General features: G+C 38.0%; 7 protein-coding genes across 7 annotated transcripts; 4 read left to right on the top strand and 3 right to left on the bottom strand. All coding sequences in view use genetic code 12, as the record gives it.

Moving 5' to 3' along the window:
- The first annotated feature begins 413 nt into the window (after positions 1-413).
- ATP18 (F1F0 ATP synthase subunit i) lies at positions 414-1,625 on the top strand. The gene is made up of 2 exons (XM_064917883.1): positions 414-593; positions 1,134-1,625. Exons 1-2 carry the CDS (start codon positions 533-535, stop codon positions 1,262-1,264), a joined length of 192 nt encoding a protein of 63 aa, XP_064772799.1. The 5' UTR covers positions 414-532; the 3' UTR covers positions 1,265-1,625.
- Positions 1,626-1,926: 301 nt separating this feature from the next.
- Positions 1,927-2,991, top strand: RJT20DRAFT_130910 (uncharacterized protein). Its single transcript, XM_064917882.1, has one exon. The coding sequence runs from the start codon at positions 2,068-2,070 to the stop codon at positions 2,815-2,817; it is 750 nt and encodes a 249-aa protein (XP_064772798.1). The 5' UTR covers positions 1,927-2,067; the 3' UTR covers positions 2,818-2,991.
- RJT20DRAFT_130909 (uncharacterized protein) lies at positions 2,992-4,765 on the bottom strand. Its single transcript, XM_064917881.1, has one exon. The coding sequence runs from the start codon at positions 4,734-4,736 to the stop codon at positions 3,000-3,002; it is 1,737 nt and encodes a 578-aa protein (XP_064772797.1). The 5' UTR covers positions 4,737-4,765; the 3' UTR covers positions 2,992-2,999.
- A 781-nt stretch (positions 4,766-5,546) lies between these two features.
- RJT20DRAFT_142928 (SDR family oxidoreductase) lies at positions 5,547-6,978 on the top strand. The gene has a single exon (XM_064918654.1). It carries the CDS (start codon positions 5,756-5,758, stop codon positions 6,515-6,517), a length of 762 nt encoding a protein of 253 aa, XP_064772796.1. The 5' UTR covers positions 5,547-5,755; the 3' UTR covers positions 6,518-6,978.
- SMF3 (putative divalent metal ion transporter) lies at positions 6,979-8,908 on the top strand. The gene has a single exon (XM_064917880.1). The coding sequence runs from the start codon at positions 7,260-7,262 to the stop codon at positions 8,826-8,828; it is 1,569 nt and encodes a 522-aa protein (XP_064772795.1). The 5' UTR covers positions 6,979-7,259; the 3' UTR covers positions 8,829-8,908.
- Positions 8,909-10,899, bottom strand: RJT20DRAFT_130906 (uncharacterized protein). The gene is made up of 2 exons (XM_064917879.1): positions 10,724-10,899; positions 8,909-10,651 (listed from the first exon to the last, which is right to left on the bottom strand). Exons 1-2 carry the CDS (start codon positions 10,752-10,754, stop codon positions 8,919-8,921), a joined length of 1,764 nt encoding a protein of 587 aa, XP_064772794.1. The 5' UTR covers positions 10,755-10,899; the 3' UTR covers positions 8,909-8,918.
- Positions 10,900-11,463: 564 nt separating this feature from the next.
- On the bottom strand, positions 11,464-13,173 carry RJT20DRAFT_561 (uncharacterized protein; the record flags this gene model as incomplete). The annotated part of the gene is made up of 1 exon (XM_064920706.1): positions 11,464-13,173. One exon carries the CDS (start codon positions 13,171-13,173, stop codon positions 11,464-11,466), a length of 1,710 nt encoding a protein of 569 aa, XP_064772793.1.
- Positions 13,174-13,267: the final 94 nt, after the last annotated feature.

Below are 13,267 nucleotides of genomic sequence, written 5' to 3'. Positions count from 1 at the left end.
ATTGTTTTACGCATCTATACTATGTATCTTTACTATGTATCTTTACTATGTCTTTTTGCTATGTATCTATCTTTACTATCTATCTGACTTTGCTATGTATCTATCTTTACTATGTATCTGTACTATGTATCTTTACTATGTATCTTTACTATGTACCTTAGCTTCCTTTGCTATCTATGATATATATTTAATTATGTATTCACCTATGTATGCTCCCTAACAGTCTTAACTGCGTATTTTAACTATATATCCTAACTATATACCCTATCTATGCATCTTAACTATGCATCTCACTATGACAGTATTAACATAGTACAGCAAGGTATACATTAACTATGTGTGTCTTAACTATGGGACCACTCCAATGCAGTACCCACCCAGTCCTAACACCTGCACAGTCGCTGTCCAATAAAAGTCGATTATTCGCAAACCCGAACTGTGAGAAAAATTCAACGAGAGCAGTACATTAAACTGAGGTGTAGTTAACGGATTGTTAAGTGTTATTGTATCTATTCGACAAAGAAACTACAAGATGGCTGCTTTAAGATTCGCTACCCCAGTCTTCAAATACTACTGGCCATACGCCACCGGTGGTAAGTACCAAAAAATGGAGAAACTCCGGGAATAGATGAGGAATCTGAGAGAGACTGAGAGGATTACCATAACTGCAGAGTTATGTCTGTAGAAAAGTGATATTGGGCCAATTGAGTGGGATACTTTGGTACAAAGGGACGCATCGAGGATGTAGTTGTAATTCATTGGTTTTAAGAAGGGAGAAGCTTCACAATAGATGTTACACAACATGGAATAAGTATCTATAGAAATCAATTTTGAAAAATTGATACAAAGGCAAGGAAGGATAGGTTTGCCATGTAAAAAGCATCAATAAGAACGACTACGACACTAAAAGTTTATGATCCATTATTTTAATTCCGAATTCAACCGATAGAGTACCAATTGTGAAACAAGCTTGAAAGTCCAACCAAATATGAATATAGATAATCAATTTATTGCCCTCAATTATATCGTTAACCAGAGTCGAAGCATCCCATGGTATCCAATCTCAATCTCCCAACTTACTCCATTCCCGCAATACCCATCAAAGGGGAACATTTTACTAACATATTTTCTAGCCGCTATCACCTACTACTTGATCTACAAGGGTTCTATTGCTTCCATGAACTCCGACGAGTTCATCAATGACCCAAGACACCCAAGATTCCAAAGTGGTGGTAAGTTCATTGACTTGGAGAAGAAGGATTAGATGTGCTTCACACCCAATTAATGGATTCCTCATTGACTTCACGACATCACCATGAGACAAGGCTCGTCCTTAGCTCACATTCATGGATGAAGAAAGCACAGTTATACTTGGTATTCTTCACTTTAAAATAGAAAACAGTTTAAATTCTTTCATCTTCAAATTTAAATATATATTTAAGACACGAAGACGTTTTGTAGACCTGTGGGGGATTTACTCTTCATAGAAACTAAGTCACCACCAAACACCATTTTACGCCTAGCAGCAGTGACTGTAATATGTATACTTGAAACTCCTACTATTGGGTTTATATACTGTAGTGCCCTGTTTTCAACAACAATCCTTCACTATATAATAACGTTTACTCTACCAACTATGAACCATGATATTAATGATATAAAAGGCTCTACGTACATAAGTTGCAAACATAGCTCCTGTGTATATCGTCCAATCATTTTACTATTAATCACGCTCATATCAGCGTGACATAGCACATGACTACACACGTGAGAGAGATAAACCTGACTACACACGTGAGATCACATGACTACCGCCTACCAATAGCGTCACGGAAAAGTAAGCACAGTCTGCTGTCTGGGGAAAAATTCGGTTCCGAACCCGAAAAACTGACTGATTACAAAATGACATCTCTATTAGATCTGTGACATATACACAATATATATAAGTAGCCATAGTCGTGTATAACTTTTGACGTGCAGTAAATTAATCTGGCATCGAAAAGATCTTTTAATTATAATACCATACTATAATAGCAAACTATACAATACAACCCAATAAGAAGCACTATGATTACCAATAGATTCTTAACTCATCCTACAATCAGTGTGGGCTTGCTTGCGAAGAGATGCCTCTCTTTTAAGACGTTGCCAACACCCAACCCCAATGCATTGAAGTTCATATCGACAGAATGCGATATCTTACCGATGGCAAACAAAACTTTCGAATTCACCTCCACATTGCAATCGGTTCATTCGCCTTTAGCGCTTAAGATCTTCAGATTACCTGGCGTCAGATCAGTAATGCTTGGGCCAGACTTCTTGACCGTTAACAAACAAGATCACATCAACTGGGCTAACTTGCGCCCAGAAGTCGTCGAATTGATGGATGATTTCTTGACTACTAAACAAGAACCAGTTATAACCAGAGAGTTGATTGAACAGAGCGAACAAGAGACAGAAAATGCCGAGGCTGAGGATTCGGAGATTGTTTCCATGATCAAGGAGTTGATTGAAACTAGAATAAGACCAGCCATCCAAGACGATGGTGGAGACATAGAATATAAGGCTTTCGATGAGGAAACAGGTACTGTATTCTTGAAGTTGGCTGGTGCTTGTAAGTCATGCTCTTCAAGTGAGGATACCCTTAAGCATGGAATTGAATCAATGTTGATGCACTACATTGAAGAGGTCAGAGAAGTCGTCCAAATCTTAGATCCTGAGGAAGAGATAGCCTTGAAGGAATTTGACAGATTGGAACAACAAATCCAGGCCAAGAAGTTGGACCGTTCATCGCAAGCTCCTCCACCTTCGTTGTGAATTCATATGGAGATAATCCAAGTGTAAGATGAGACTTACAGTCGGACATATACATTATTCACAGTACACACGTATTAAACAACAGTCATTAACAAGGGTAAAACACATTCATGGCTAGTCCTTTGGGAAGGAGTTCGGGTTTTATTATAAATATTATTTATTCACAATCTAAATAAATATCTCTATTTGCTTTCACCGTTGAGGCCTTGTAAGATCTCTTTTTTAATGGTAGACAAATGCAATTCGTTTTCTGACTGATGAATCAACTCTTTGGATAAACCTTCATCAATGCAATCTCGGCTTATGCTCAATCTAACATCTTCGAAAATTGCTGAGAGCCACTTGTGGTTAAATGACTCCCACACTTTCGAGACATGGTTAAAACCTACAACCCAACCCAAAAGTGCCAATGCAGCAGCACTCTCGGGAGTGAACAGGAAATATTGGTAAGCCCCGAAAGACAAGATTGAAACAGGTAATTGATAAAACAAAAAGGCTGTTGTAATGGCTTTGTACACGATTGGTTGAACCTCTGTTGAAATACGTTGTGTAATTATACTGTTCTTCAAATTGAGAATTGGATTTGAACCTTCTTGTCTGGACGAACCTGAAAAGTCTTGCTCTTTTACCTTGGCTGCAATATTGCCTCTCATAAAGTTATACAGCTCTATGCTTCTGTTCATAAAATTCTCATTGAAGAAATCCTTCAAGTCGTACTCGACATTATCATTCTTGTAGTACAACTTCCACCATGGCAATTTCCTCTTGAAGAATTTTGTAGTTTCAGGAACCAATGAATATTGCAATTCACTGTGTGCAAAGTTTCCAAACTCGGCTATCTCTCTTTTGAGTTCTGTATTGATATTAGTAATTTCACTTGGCTCAACCAAAGAATTTGCGATTGTGCTTCTAATGTCCTCCAACAACACTTGAAGCAAAATGTCGGAGCTCAGGAAGTAGCCAAGAGCTTTGTTCAACTCAAAAATATTACTTTTCGTTATGCCATCAAAATAACTAGTTGCAGCTTCAGTACCTTTCGCAAGGAATTCATTTATTCCTGATAATGCAGTGTTGGATGCTATTTTGATTATATGAGTGTGTGTATTCTGTATAGTCGTGAATGACACGGGCGTGCTTTCAGTAGAAGTAGGTGTCCACTCATTATTGTCTATGACTCTTAAAAATATCTTATGTTTGATGCCGTCAGAATATGAGTTAAGAGAGCTTGCGAAATCGTCTGAAATAGCAATTAAAAAATGCAAATTATTGAAGTCCACATTGTGGTTGTCATTGATTTCCCAGATTTCAATATCATTGGGTGTTGATGAATTTGCTGACGACTGAATCAAGTTGTTCATGTAACTAGGTCTGTAGTCTCGGCTTAAAATTGGTGATGGTATTCTGTAGTTGGAGCCATTGTTTGATATCTCGACATTGTTTGAAAACTTGAACACGTTAATCCCATCCCGTTGTCTTGAAACTATGGCGTCAAACCATATTTGGTTATCGTTTGCGAAAGGATCTGCAAGAATTGATTCTATTAGTTTTGAACTTTTAGCAGCCTGGTGTGTGTCGTATACAACTCCAATTCTAATGGTTTGGATTGCAAATTTGTTGACGTCTATGTCTTTATACAAGTCAATTTTAGATATTGTGGACAAGTCCTTTGGAAACGTCGTTTTATATCTGTTTAAATTAGATACTATCGTTTGTAGTTCCTCCTTACCTGAGGAAGTTTCATTTTGCAGCCTTTGAGTTGGAATTGCTTCTTGTATGTTTATCTGTTTAGTACTATACGTTCTATTCAGGCTCACATAACTACAATATAACAACGCCAAATTCGGCGTCTTTCCAACTGAAACGGCTCCCCGTCGCAGCACAGCTTTAGCTACTGAATATATACTATTTTGTATCAACATTAATGGTGAATTGGCTCCTTAACTGTTATTCTCCAAACTCGAACTATCATCTAAACTATTAGCAGTTTTTGAATCGTTGTGAGTGGATGTATTTTCTGCAGGTATGAATACGTGTAGCACCCAAACTTGCTAAGATGGAGGGATGATAGGTAGGAGGAGAGGAGAGGAGATCAAAAAGATAGAGGCTCAAATTGTTACCTGATTATTTGTTGACAGTTAGTGGTTATGCTCTTAACCTTGGAATGATAAAAAGTAAATAGAGAAAAGAATCAAGTGTAGATAATAGTGATGATTCCATTTCCATTCCGAAAATTGAAGATTGCTGCTCTGTGTATGTGTGAGCATGTCAGCCTGAGGGACTTCAAGCTAAGTGGGGAGTAAGTGTAGTAAAATGTAATTTCACGTCATATCAACAATAAATAATAAGAAGTACCAAATCTAAGACAACAAAATGTGAAAACCACGAAAAACTGTATGAGCACGATTTCAAGTTATAAAATTGATTTGTCACTGTGCATGGAGACTCACCAGCTGTTGTAAACCCGCTTAAGGTAAACGCACCACTTTTGCCAGAAAATGTTTTGCGGCTAAACTTGGCAAGTAAATATCATTCCAAGCAAATGCAACATCTGCATTAGGAATAACTCCAGAAGATGTGCGGTTTTACCCAAGCCACGGCGCTGAAGTAGTATGGGAGATTTGGACATGAAAGTGTGAATCACCATCACCTGCTTTCTAATCAAGTCTTCACTAAAATCCAAAATAGGCAATGAGCTGCAGCTGTTGCGAAAAGTTTCAATTGTCCGTAAGATTTGATGTATTACTAATGAACTACTTGATTGCAAAATGCGGACTTGCGTAGTGTCGAAGAAAGGTTGATATATCAGTATGAGTATATATATATATGTTGAAGTAGTGAAGTAGACAGTGTCTGTACTTCTTTAACATCCTATTTAGAGACCATCAAAGAGAAATTGGACTTTTGAACCATATTCACCCTCCCTTAAAATCAATACAGAATGACAGCCGTAACTACTCACTTCATTACTGGAGCCAACCGTGGTATTGGATTCGAACTTGTTAAGAAGTACAGTGACGAAGGCGCCAAAAATCTTATCATTGCTACAGCTCGTAATGTTGAGAAGGCCGTGGAATTGCAGGCATTGGCTGATAAGAACAAGAACGTTCAAATCATTCAACTTGACGTAGCCGATTCAGAGTCTATTGCTACTCTTGATTCAAGAGTTGCTAAAATCACTGATGGAATTGATGTATTTATTTCCAATGGTGCCATTGCTGACTCATTCTATGGAGTCCTTGAAGCCAAGAAGAAGGTTTGGGAAGACCATTACTATACCAACGCTTTGGGCCCAATCTTAGTTTACCAACAGTTACATAAGTATCTTTTGAAAAGATCTACAAGAAAGGTTATTTTCATCTCGACTCTTGCAGCTTCTATCACTGGTTTCTTCCCAGCCTCGGCAAGTGCTTATGGTCAATCTAAGGCGGCCCTTAACTATTCAGTCAAAGAATTAAGTTTTGAATTGAAAGGTGACAACTTCATTGTAGTTGCCGTTCACCCTGGTGCTGTTTCTACAGATATGGGTAATGCTGGATTGGCTATTATTAAGAAGAACAACCCTGAGATTTCAGCTGCTATTGATGACATGATTATCACTAGTGATGTAAGTTCCGCTGGTTTGAAGAAAGTCTTCGACGGATTGAAAGAAGAGCAGAATGGTCTTTTCTTGAATTTTGACGGTTCTGAGCTTCCTTTCTAAATTTGGAGCCAGAAATAGAATTCCCATGATATTGTATATTGTGTATTTAAACTTTTATAAAGAAGCTGTCAATGAAATGCAATAATACCTTGTTTGTTATACAGATTATGTAGTGAAAACCAGAATTTTAAGTCCAAAGTTTAAGAAAATCCTTCCCCATGCCCTCAATGGCTTGCCCCCCTATCGCGTATACTTATCTCATCTTATCTCTTTCAAATACATAAAACAACAACTTTATCACTAAACTCCCATCTCCCATCTCCAATCACTAGAGGAAATAAATGTCACAAATGTCACAACTCACGACATACTGATGTCATCTCTTGTGGTGACATTCATAACCGTTGCGATCTTTCACTTGAGGACAAAAGGAACATCACTACCGCCTTACAATCACGGTATTCTATATAAGGACAACACATCTCCTTCAAGAAGATAAACATTGTACTATCCTCTTGACAACATCACCTAACTACATCCCTTATCATCATCTTCACGTAACTACCGCGATAGAACCTTCCATTTCGTCGTTCCAACGCTGCTCTTCCTATTATCGTGTGATATACCGTCCTGCAGGCACTCCGAATTCCAACTGTGGAGAGAATTGTAACCCGGCTTCGTCCTATTTGAAATATATTTAACTTGTATTGTTTATCTTGAGAGAAAAGTACTGTTTGTACCAGTTGTGAATAGTCCTGACAGTTAGAAAGGTCCATAAATTAACAGGCTTATTATTGAAATCATGTCACTAATACTAAATAATGAGTACGTGCGTAAGGTTGGCCGCATATTGAAGAAGTACTATACATTCATCGGTCCTGGTTTGGTAGTCTCGGTCAGTTACATGGACCCAGGAAACTACCTGACATCAGTATCATCAGGTTCAATGTACCAGTACAAGCTATGCTTTATTATCTTCATGTCCAACCTTTTTGCCGTCATTTTGCAGTCATTATGTGTCAAGCTAGGCACGGTGACAGGCCTCGACCTTGCCGAAATGTGTCGTTTGCATCTTCCTTATCATTGGAACCTTTTCATGTATGTATGTGCTGAGTTAGCCATCATAGCCACTGATTTGGCTGAGGTTGTAGGAACTGCAATTTCTTTGGAAATTTTATTTGGAATACCTTTGCTATATGGTGTGCTTATAACAGTCTTGGATGTCTTAATTATCTTGCTTGCATATCACAAAGATGGCTCTATGAGACAAACAAGGATGTTTGAGACTTTAGTGTCTATATTGGTGTTTGCTACATGCGTGTGTTTCATACTTGAATTATTCCATTGTAATTTCGAAGAAGGTGCATTTGGCTCGATTGTAAGAGGCTTCCTCCCACTCCACAAGGAGATTTTCACGGAATCTACTGCTTTGTTCTTAAGTTGTGGTATTGTAGGAAGTACAGTTATGCCTCACTCTTTATTTTTGGGTTCTGCCTTGGTTCAAGCAAGATTAAAGGAGTATGATATTACTCATGGAATTATTTCAGAGCCAAGCGAAGATGAGGAGGAATCAACATCCATCTTGCCTCAAGACGAGTTGTTGCCTGCTACAAGAAGTAAATTCCAAAGCATTTCAGACGGATCTCAGTTGAGAAGCAAGTACAGGCCATCATACAAGTCAATCAAGTACTGTTTGAATTACTCATACATTGAATTGGTGTCATCGTTGTTCTTGATTGCTGTGTTCGTAAACTCGGCTATTTTGATTGTTGCTGGTACTACATTATATGGAAAGCCAGATGCTGCTGATGCAGATTTATTGTCTATTTATGAGATGTTATCCTATTACATCAATCCTGCTGCTGGGTTAGTATTTGCTCTCTCCATGTTATTCTCTGGACAAAGTGCAGGTATTGTTTGTACCATGGCTGGACAAATCATCAGTGAAGGTTTCATAAATTGGTCTCTCAAGCCATGGATCAGAAGAATTATTACGAGAACGTTAGCTATCTTGCCCGTACTTTTTGTGATAGGAGTTTTGGGTCGTGAAGGAGTTTCAAAAATCATGAACTCTTCTCAGGTGGTGTTGAGTTTTATTTTGCCCATTGTAAGCGCACCATTGATTTGGTTCACTTGTAAAAAGGAGTATATGGTTGTCTATGATACCACAGATAATGTTTCTAGTGATGAAACCAGTTTATTGTTAAACAACAGTGGCCAAAGCACTTCACCAAACACAGAGGTTACTGTCAAGAAGGTCACCTTCGAAAATGGACCCTTTCTCACTATTGCTAGTATTTTGACGTGGTTAATTATCACATTCTTGAACATTTACCTTATCATTGCATTCGCCAACGGAGCAGATATCTGACCCTTGCCATTATTATTCATTTATATTATTAGATACATCTTATGAAACAGAATTAAAAATACATTTTATAGAGCAAAAGATCACCAAAAACTAAAATCTATTTTTCTTCTTGTATGGGCCTCTTATGCTAGGTAATCTACCAGACTTGTTTGTAGAATTTGAAGACTGCTGAACACCACCTGCTCCTAGTCTACTAGGTGGAACTCCTGGCATGACTCCGTTGTATTCTGAAGTTAACACAGGCAACTTCTTGCTAAATTCTATGGAGAAATCACCAGGGTTTATTTTGTATAATTGAATGGCCAAAGAGATTAATTTAACAATCTTGTTATATGTCCTCACTTCATCGACAGAAGCAGGAAGAGTGTTCCTTATATCGCTTCTGAGATATCTTTCTTGACGTAACTTGTTCAACTTCAAAATATTAGTCGATATCAATCTTTGTAATGACCGCGGCGAGGTAATTTCAGCTCTTTCTTGCTTAATAGCCTTAAAATGTTCTATCTTTTCTGGGTCCCAGTTTACTAAGTGCGCAATGTTGATATCTTTTTCCAATGGCTCTCCATTTTTGGTTATTTCTTTGGTTTCTTCTGTTGAAGTCTTGACTTCATCTTTTTTGTCTTCTTCAGTAATTGCAACAGTCGGAGAAACTGAAGCTTCAATTACTGGCTCAATTGATTTCAAATAAGCAGCCCTCAAGTACTGGATCTGTTCGAAACCTATATGGTTTAACCATACCTTACCTTTAAACTCATCGCTAATTATGGCATCACGCAGGTCTACTCTTGGTGCAAAACTTCTGAATGAATCTCCTGGAGCTCTTACTAATGTAGGAACGGCTGACAATGACTCTGAGTCCGTGCCTCTTTGTTGCAAAATAGTCAATTTCGACTTATTTGTTGACTCTGTCGCAAGTGCAGATTGGGCTTCAGTTGGGGCGTCTATTTGTAGCTGTTGAGGTAACAAATTCGCCGGTTTCAAGTTATTAGATTTGTAAATAAGCCATGTTGGAACTGGAAGTGTGTACCAAATTGGATGAAAGAAATCATGCAAGATCTCTGAGGATTGCTGGTCCAATGGAGATGGTATTTTCGTGTTTGCGGGTGATAATGTATCGATGGTGGAAATAGCACGGGACTGGTTTTTGATCAAAGGAACAACTTTTGAGACTGAGAAAGGTTCATCTACTACCGTTGGAGTGGTATCCACATCTGACTTAGGTATCAACGACGAAAATAATGGTTGAGTCGTCTGTTTTACTGGCTGTGGTTGAGTTTGATTATATACTGTAGCGTATGGAGACGCGGTGGAAGGCTCTGGTTCCGACGTTTTTGACAAGTATGTTACGACTTCGCCATTTGATAAGTTATACGTTGTCACAACTTTGTTAAAGTCTTCTTTTAATTGGGATTCGAGCTCTGTTGGTTCGATATCGTCATTTGTTTTCTCGCTATCCAAAAGAATATGGATTCTGCCCAATTCTCTCAACAACAATTCAGTTGAGAACTTATAGAAGAAATCAATATCTTGGTATGCTTTCGTACCAATTTCGTGGTCCTGAATAAGCTTTGAAGCTGCCACCTTGATATCGTGGTAGAGCTTATATGGTGATTGAGTGTATTCATTGTTGTTGAATTTGGTGGTGATGTCTGTATTTTCCACTCTTCTCTGAGACTTGACGAAATCGCGGTACGAAGAGAGGATTTCGTCACCGTTAGGCTCATGGAACTTCTTTGGGATCACTGACGACGTCAAAATCCCGGTTTCTGTGTCTGCCTTTTGGTACACCACAAAAAGATCAGCAAGAACCGCTTCGAACGAATCTACAACAAAACTGTTAGTACAGGCCATAACAATACCATCATCGAATTCACTTAATACATTTTCACACATACTATCTTTTTCAATATCGCCGTCTTTGGTCATAATTCTCTATAATACAATGAATTCACGACAGCGTCTATATCACTACCTATAGTACACTAATCACCAGTGTAATAAGACACTGTTTTGATAGTTCATATTTTGTGGATTGAGACATTTTTTCAACGCGAGCAGAAATTCGCAAATGAGAAGAATTGGAGGGTGTGTACAGGAAGAGAGGGAGAGAGTGAGACTGGCTGTGAAAAATCTGTCAATGCGAAGTGAGTGAGGTGAAGTGCAATGGGTGCAAAGATGTAAGTTGGTAATAAGTGAAATAAAATATTAAATGGTATGTGTTAGAATGGAGTTGGTCCGTACGTCGTGGTAGTGTGTGGGTATGCTTTTTGATGTGGTTCCGTTTCGAGAAAATAAAAATTGATGTTATAAGAAATAGAATTTACTCCAAAACCATTAGCTTATGTTACAAGAACTGAATTAAATTTCTAATATTTTCTGCAAGAAAATTACAATTTTGCTAAAACAAACATAGCTAGAATTTTGAAAGACATCGTTTTCTCCATAACGAAATACCCACATCAATATCTCATATTCATGTCTCCGTAAGAAAAAGTTACAATAATTATCCGTAACAATGCCTAGGATCACTTACTGAATTTATGGTTAGAGACAACCTGCTAAAATTATGCTACATCTTATTATGTTCACACAAAACTGAAAAATTATTCTAATTAATTTTCAAAGAAATATACACTCAAGACTCCTTAGTGTGGGACAAGATAACTTCTAAGTTGGAAATTTGGTTGGACAATTGGTGAGTCAACTCATCAATCTTGGCTTCTCTATCTTCAACAGTAGTGAACTTATTCTTACCTCTAGCAAACCAATAAATGACACAATAGGCCCCAAAGACACCAATGACGACACACACATAGTTCATGTTACCAGCAGTTACAGGCATCACTGGTGGAAAACTATAGAAAACAGTGGTGAAAACGGTCCAGAGGATCACCACAATATTAGAGAAGTATCCAATTTTTCCCATCCAGAATGGACCATGTTTAATGTTATCTCTACCCTTCATCAACAAGAAAATGGTTGGGACACTGTACGACAATAATAAGAAGATAATACAACCAATAACCATGGCGTTATAAGCAGTTGTTGAACCCATGTAGATACATCCAATAACAGCACACCAAGCACATGACATCAAGTGTGCATTAACTGGAACACCAGTTCTTGGGTTAACCTTGGCCCAGTAGGTTGAACCAGGCAAACCATTATCTCTAGCAAATGACCAGCACAATCTTGCTTGCCAAGTATGCGATGCAATATTACATCCAATTGCAGTCAACAAAATTAAAACCTCTAAGCAAACAGCACCAGCCTTGTTGTTAACAACTTGATAAAAAATATCCATAATTGGGACACCAGTGTTCGAATTATAAATTGATTCCAAGTCCTTGATCGAGAAGAACATAGCAATTGAGTAAGTGAAGGAGGTTACAAAACCAATAACAACAGTTCCGATAATAGCAATTGGAATTTGTCTTCTAGGGTCAAGTAATTCTTCAGAAAGATGGGTTGCAGCATCTAAACAGGAGAAAGACCAGTTAGGATTAATTAAACCAACAATGAATGCAATTCCAGATGAACTCCATCCAGTTCCATTAGTGAATTCAACGAATACAAACTTGGCTGGTTGAAAATCACCACTAGCTTTCGACAAGATAACAATAGTAATAATCACAAACGACAGAAGGGAAATGTACAAGGAACTCTTTGAAATTGCTGGTAAAGGTTTTTCCCAGATGTTGAAAAATACTAATAAGATATTTGCAATCTCATAAGTCACGAATACATGCCATGTCTGAATTGTTTTTTCAGGATGACACAACATGTACATTCCAACGACTGAAGAAGCAATTGAAAGGGTAACAGAAGCACTTGTAAACACGGATCCAGCCCATGCAAATGCACCACACATATATGAAGCAAAAGGAGCGTATTTTTTGGGAGCCAATTTCATAGTCCAATAATATTGTCCTCCAGCGTTTGGCATAGAACTAACCAACTCACTTAATGTAATTGCAACACACATAGAAATACTGGCAACAATGATAATTCCATAAATAACCATCATGGGACCACCACTGGAAATACTAGTAATTAAGGAAGCAGAAATACCAAACCAACTGTTGGTAAGACCAAATCCAACACCCAATAATGAAATAACACTGAAATTACGTCTTAATTCTGGAGTGTAACCGGTTTCTTGTGCTAATTCCAAATTAGCTTGTGCTTCCACCAACAACTTTCCTGTTTTCTTGTTATCGTGGACAGCTATACTGTCCAAGTTCTGCATGCCACCAATAGTTGTCCGGTGAGAGATGAAATCTTGTATTTCACCCATGCTAACACTGTGCACCGCCTGGAGATCACTCTTTTCAGATTTCGACATGGCTGAAGTTGTTAATTAGAATCGTCTTGAAGAGCGTCAGTAGCCAAAAACCAATTGGTATAAGATATATGAACAGAGGTGCCAAAATATATTG

Source organism: Scheffersomyces xylosifermentans (genome assembly GCF_036884685.1).
Source record: "Scheffersomyces xylosifermentans strain CBS 12540 chromosome Unknown RJT20scaffold_7, whole genome shotgun sequence".
NCBI classification, from domain to species: domain Eukaryota; kingdom Fungi; phylum Ascomycota; class Pichiomycetes; order Serinales; family Debaryomycetaceae; genus Scheffersomyces; species Scheffersomyces xylosifermentans.
The sequence above is the reverse complement of the archived record's forward strand: the minus strand, read 5'-3'. Positions and strand labels throughout refer to the sequence as shown.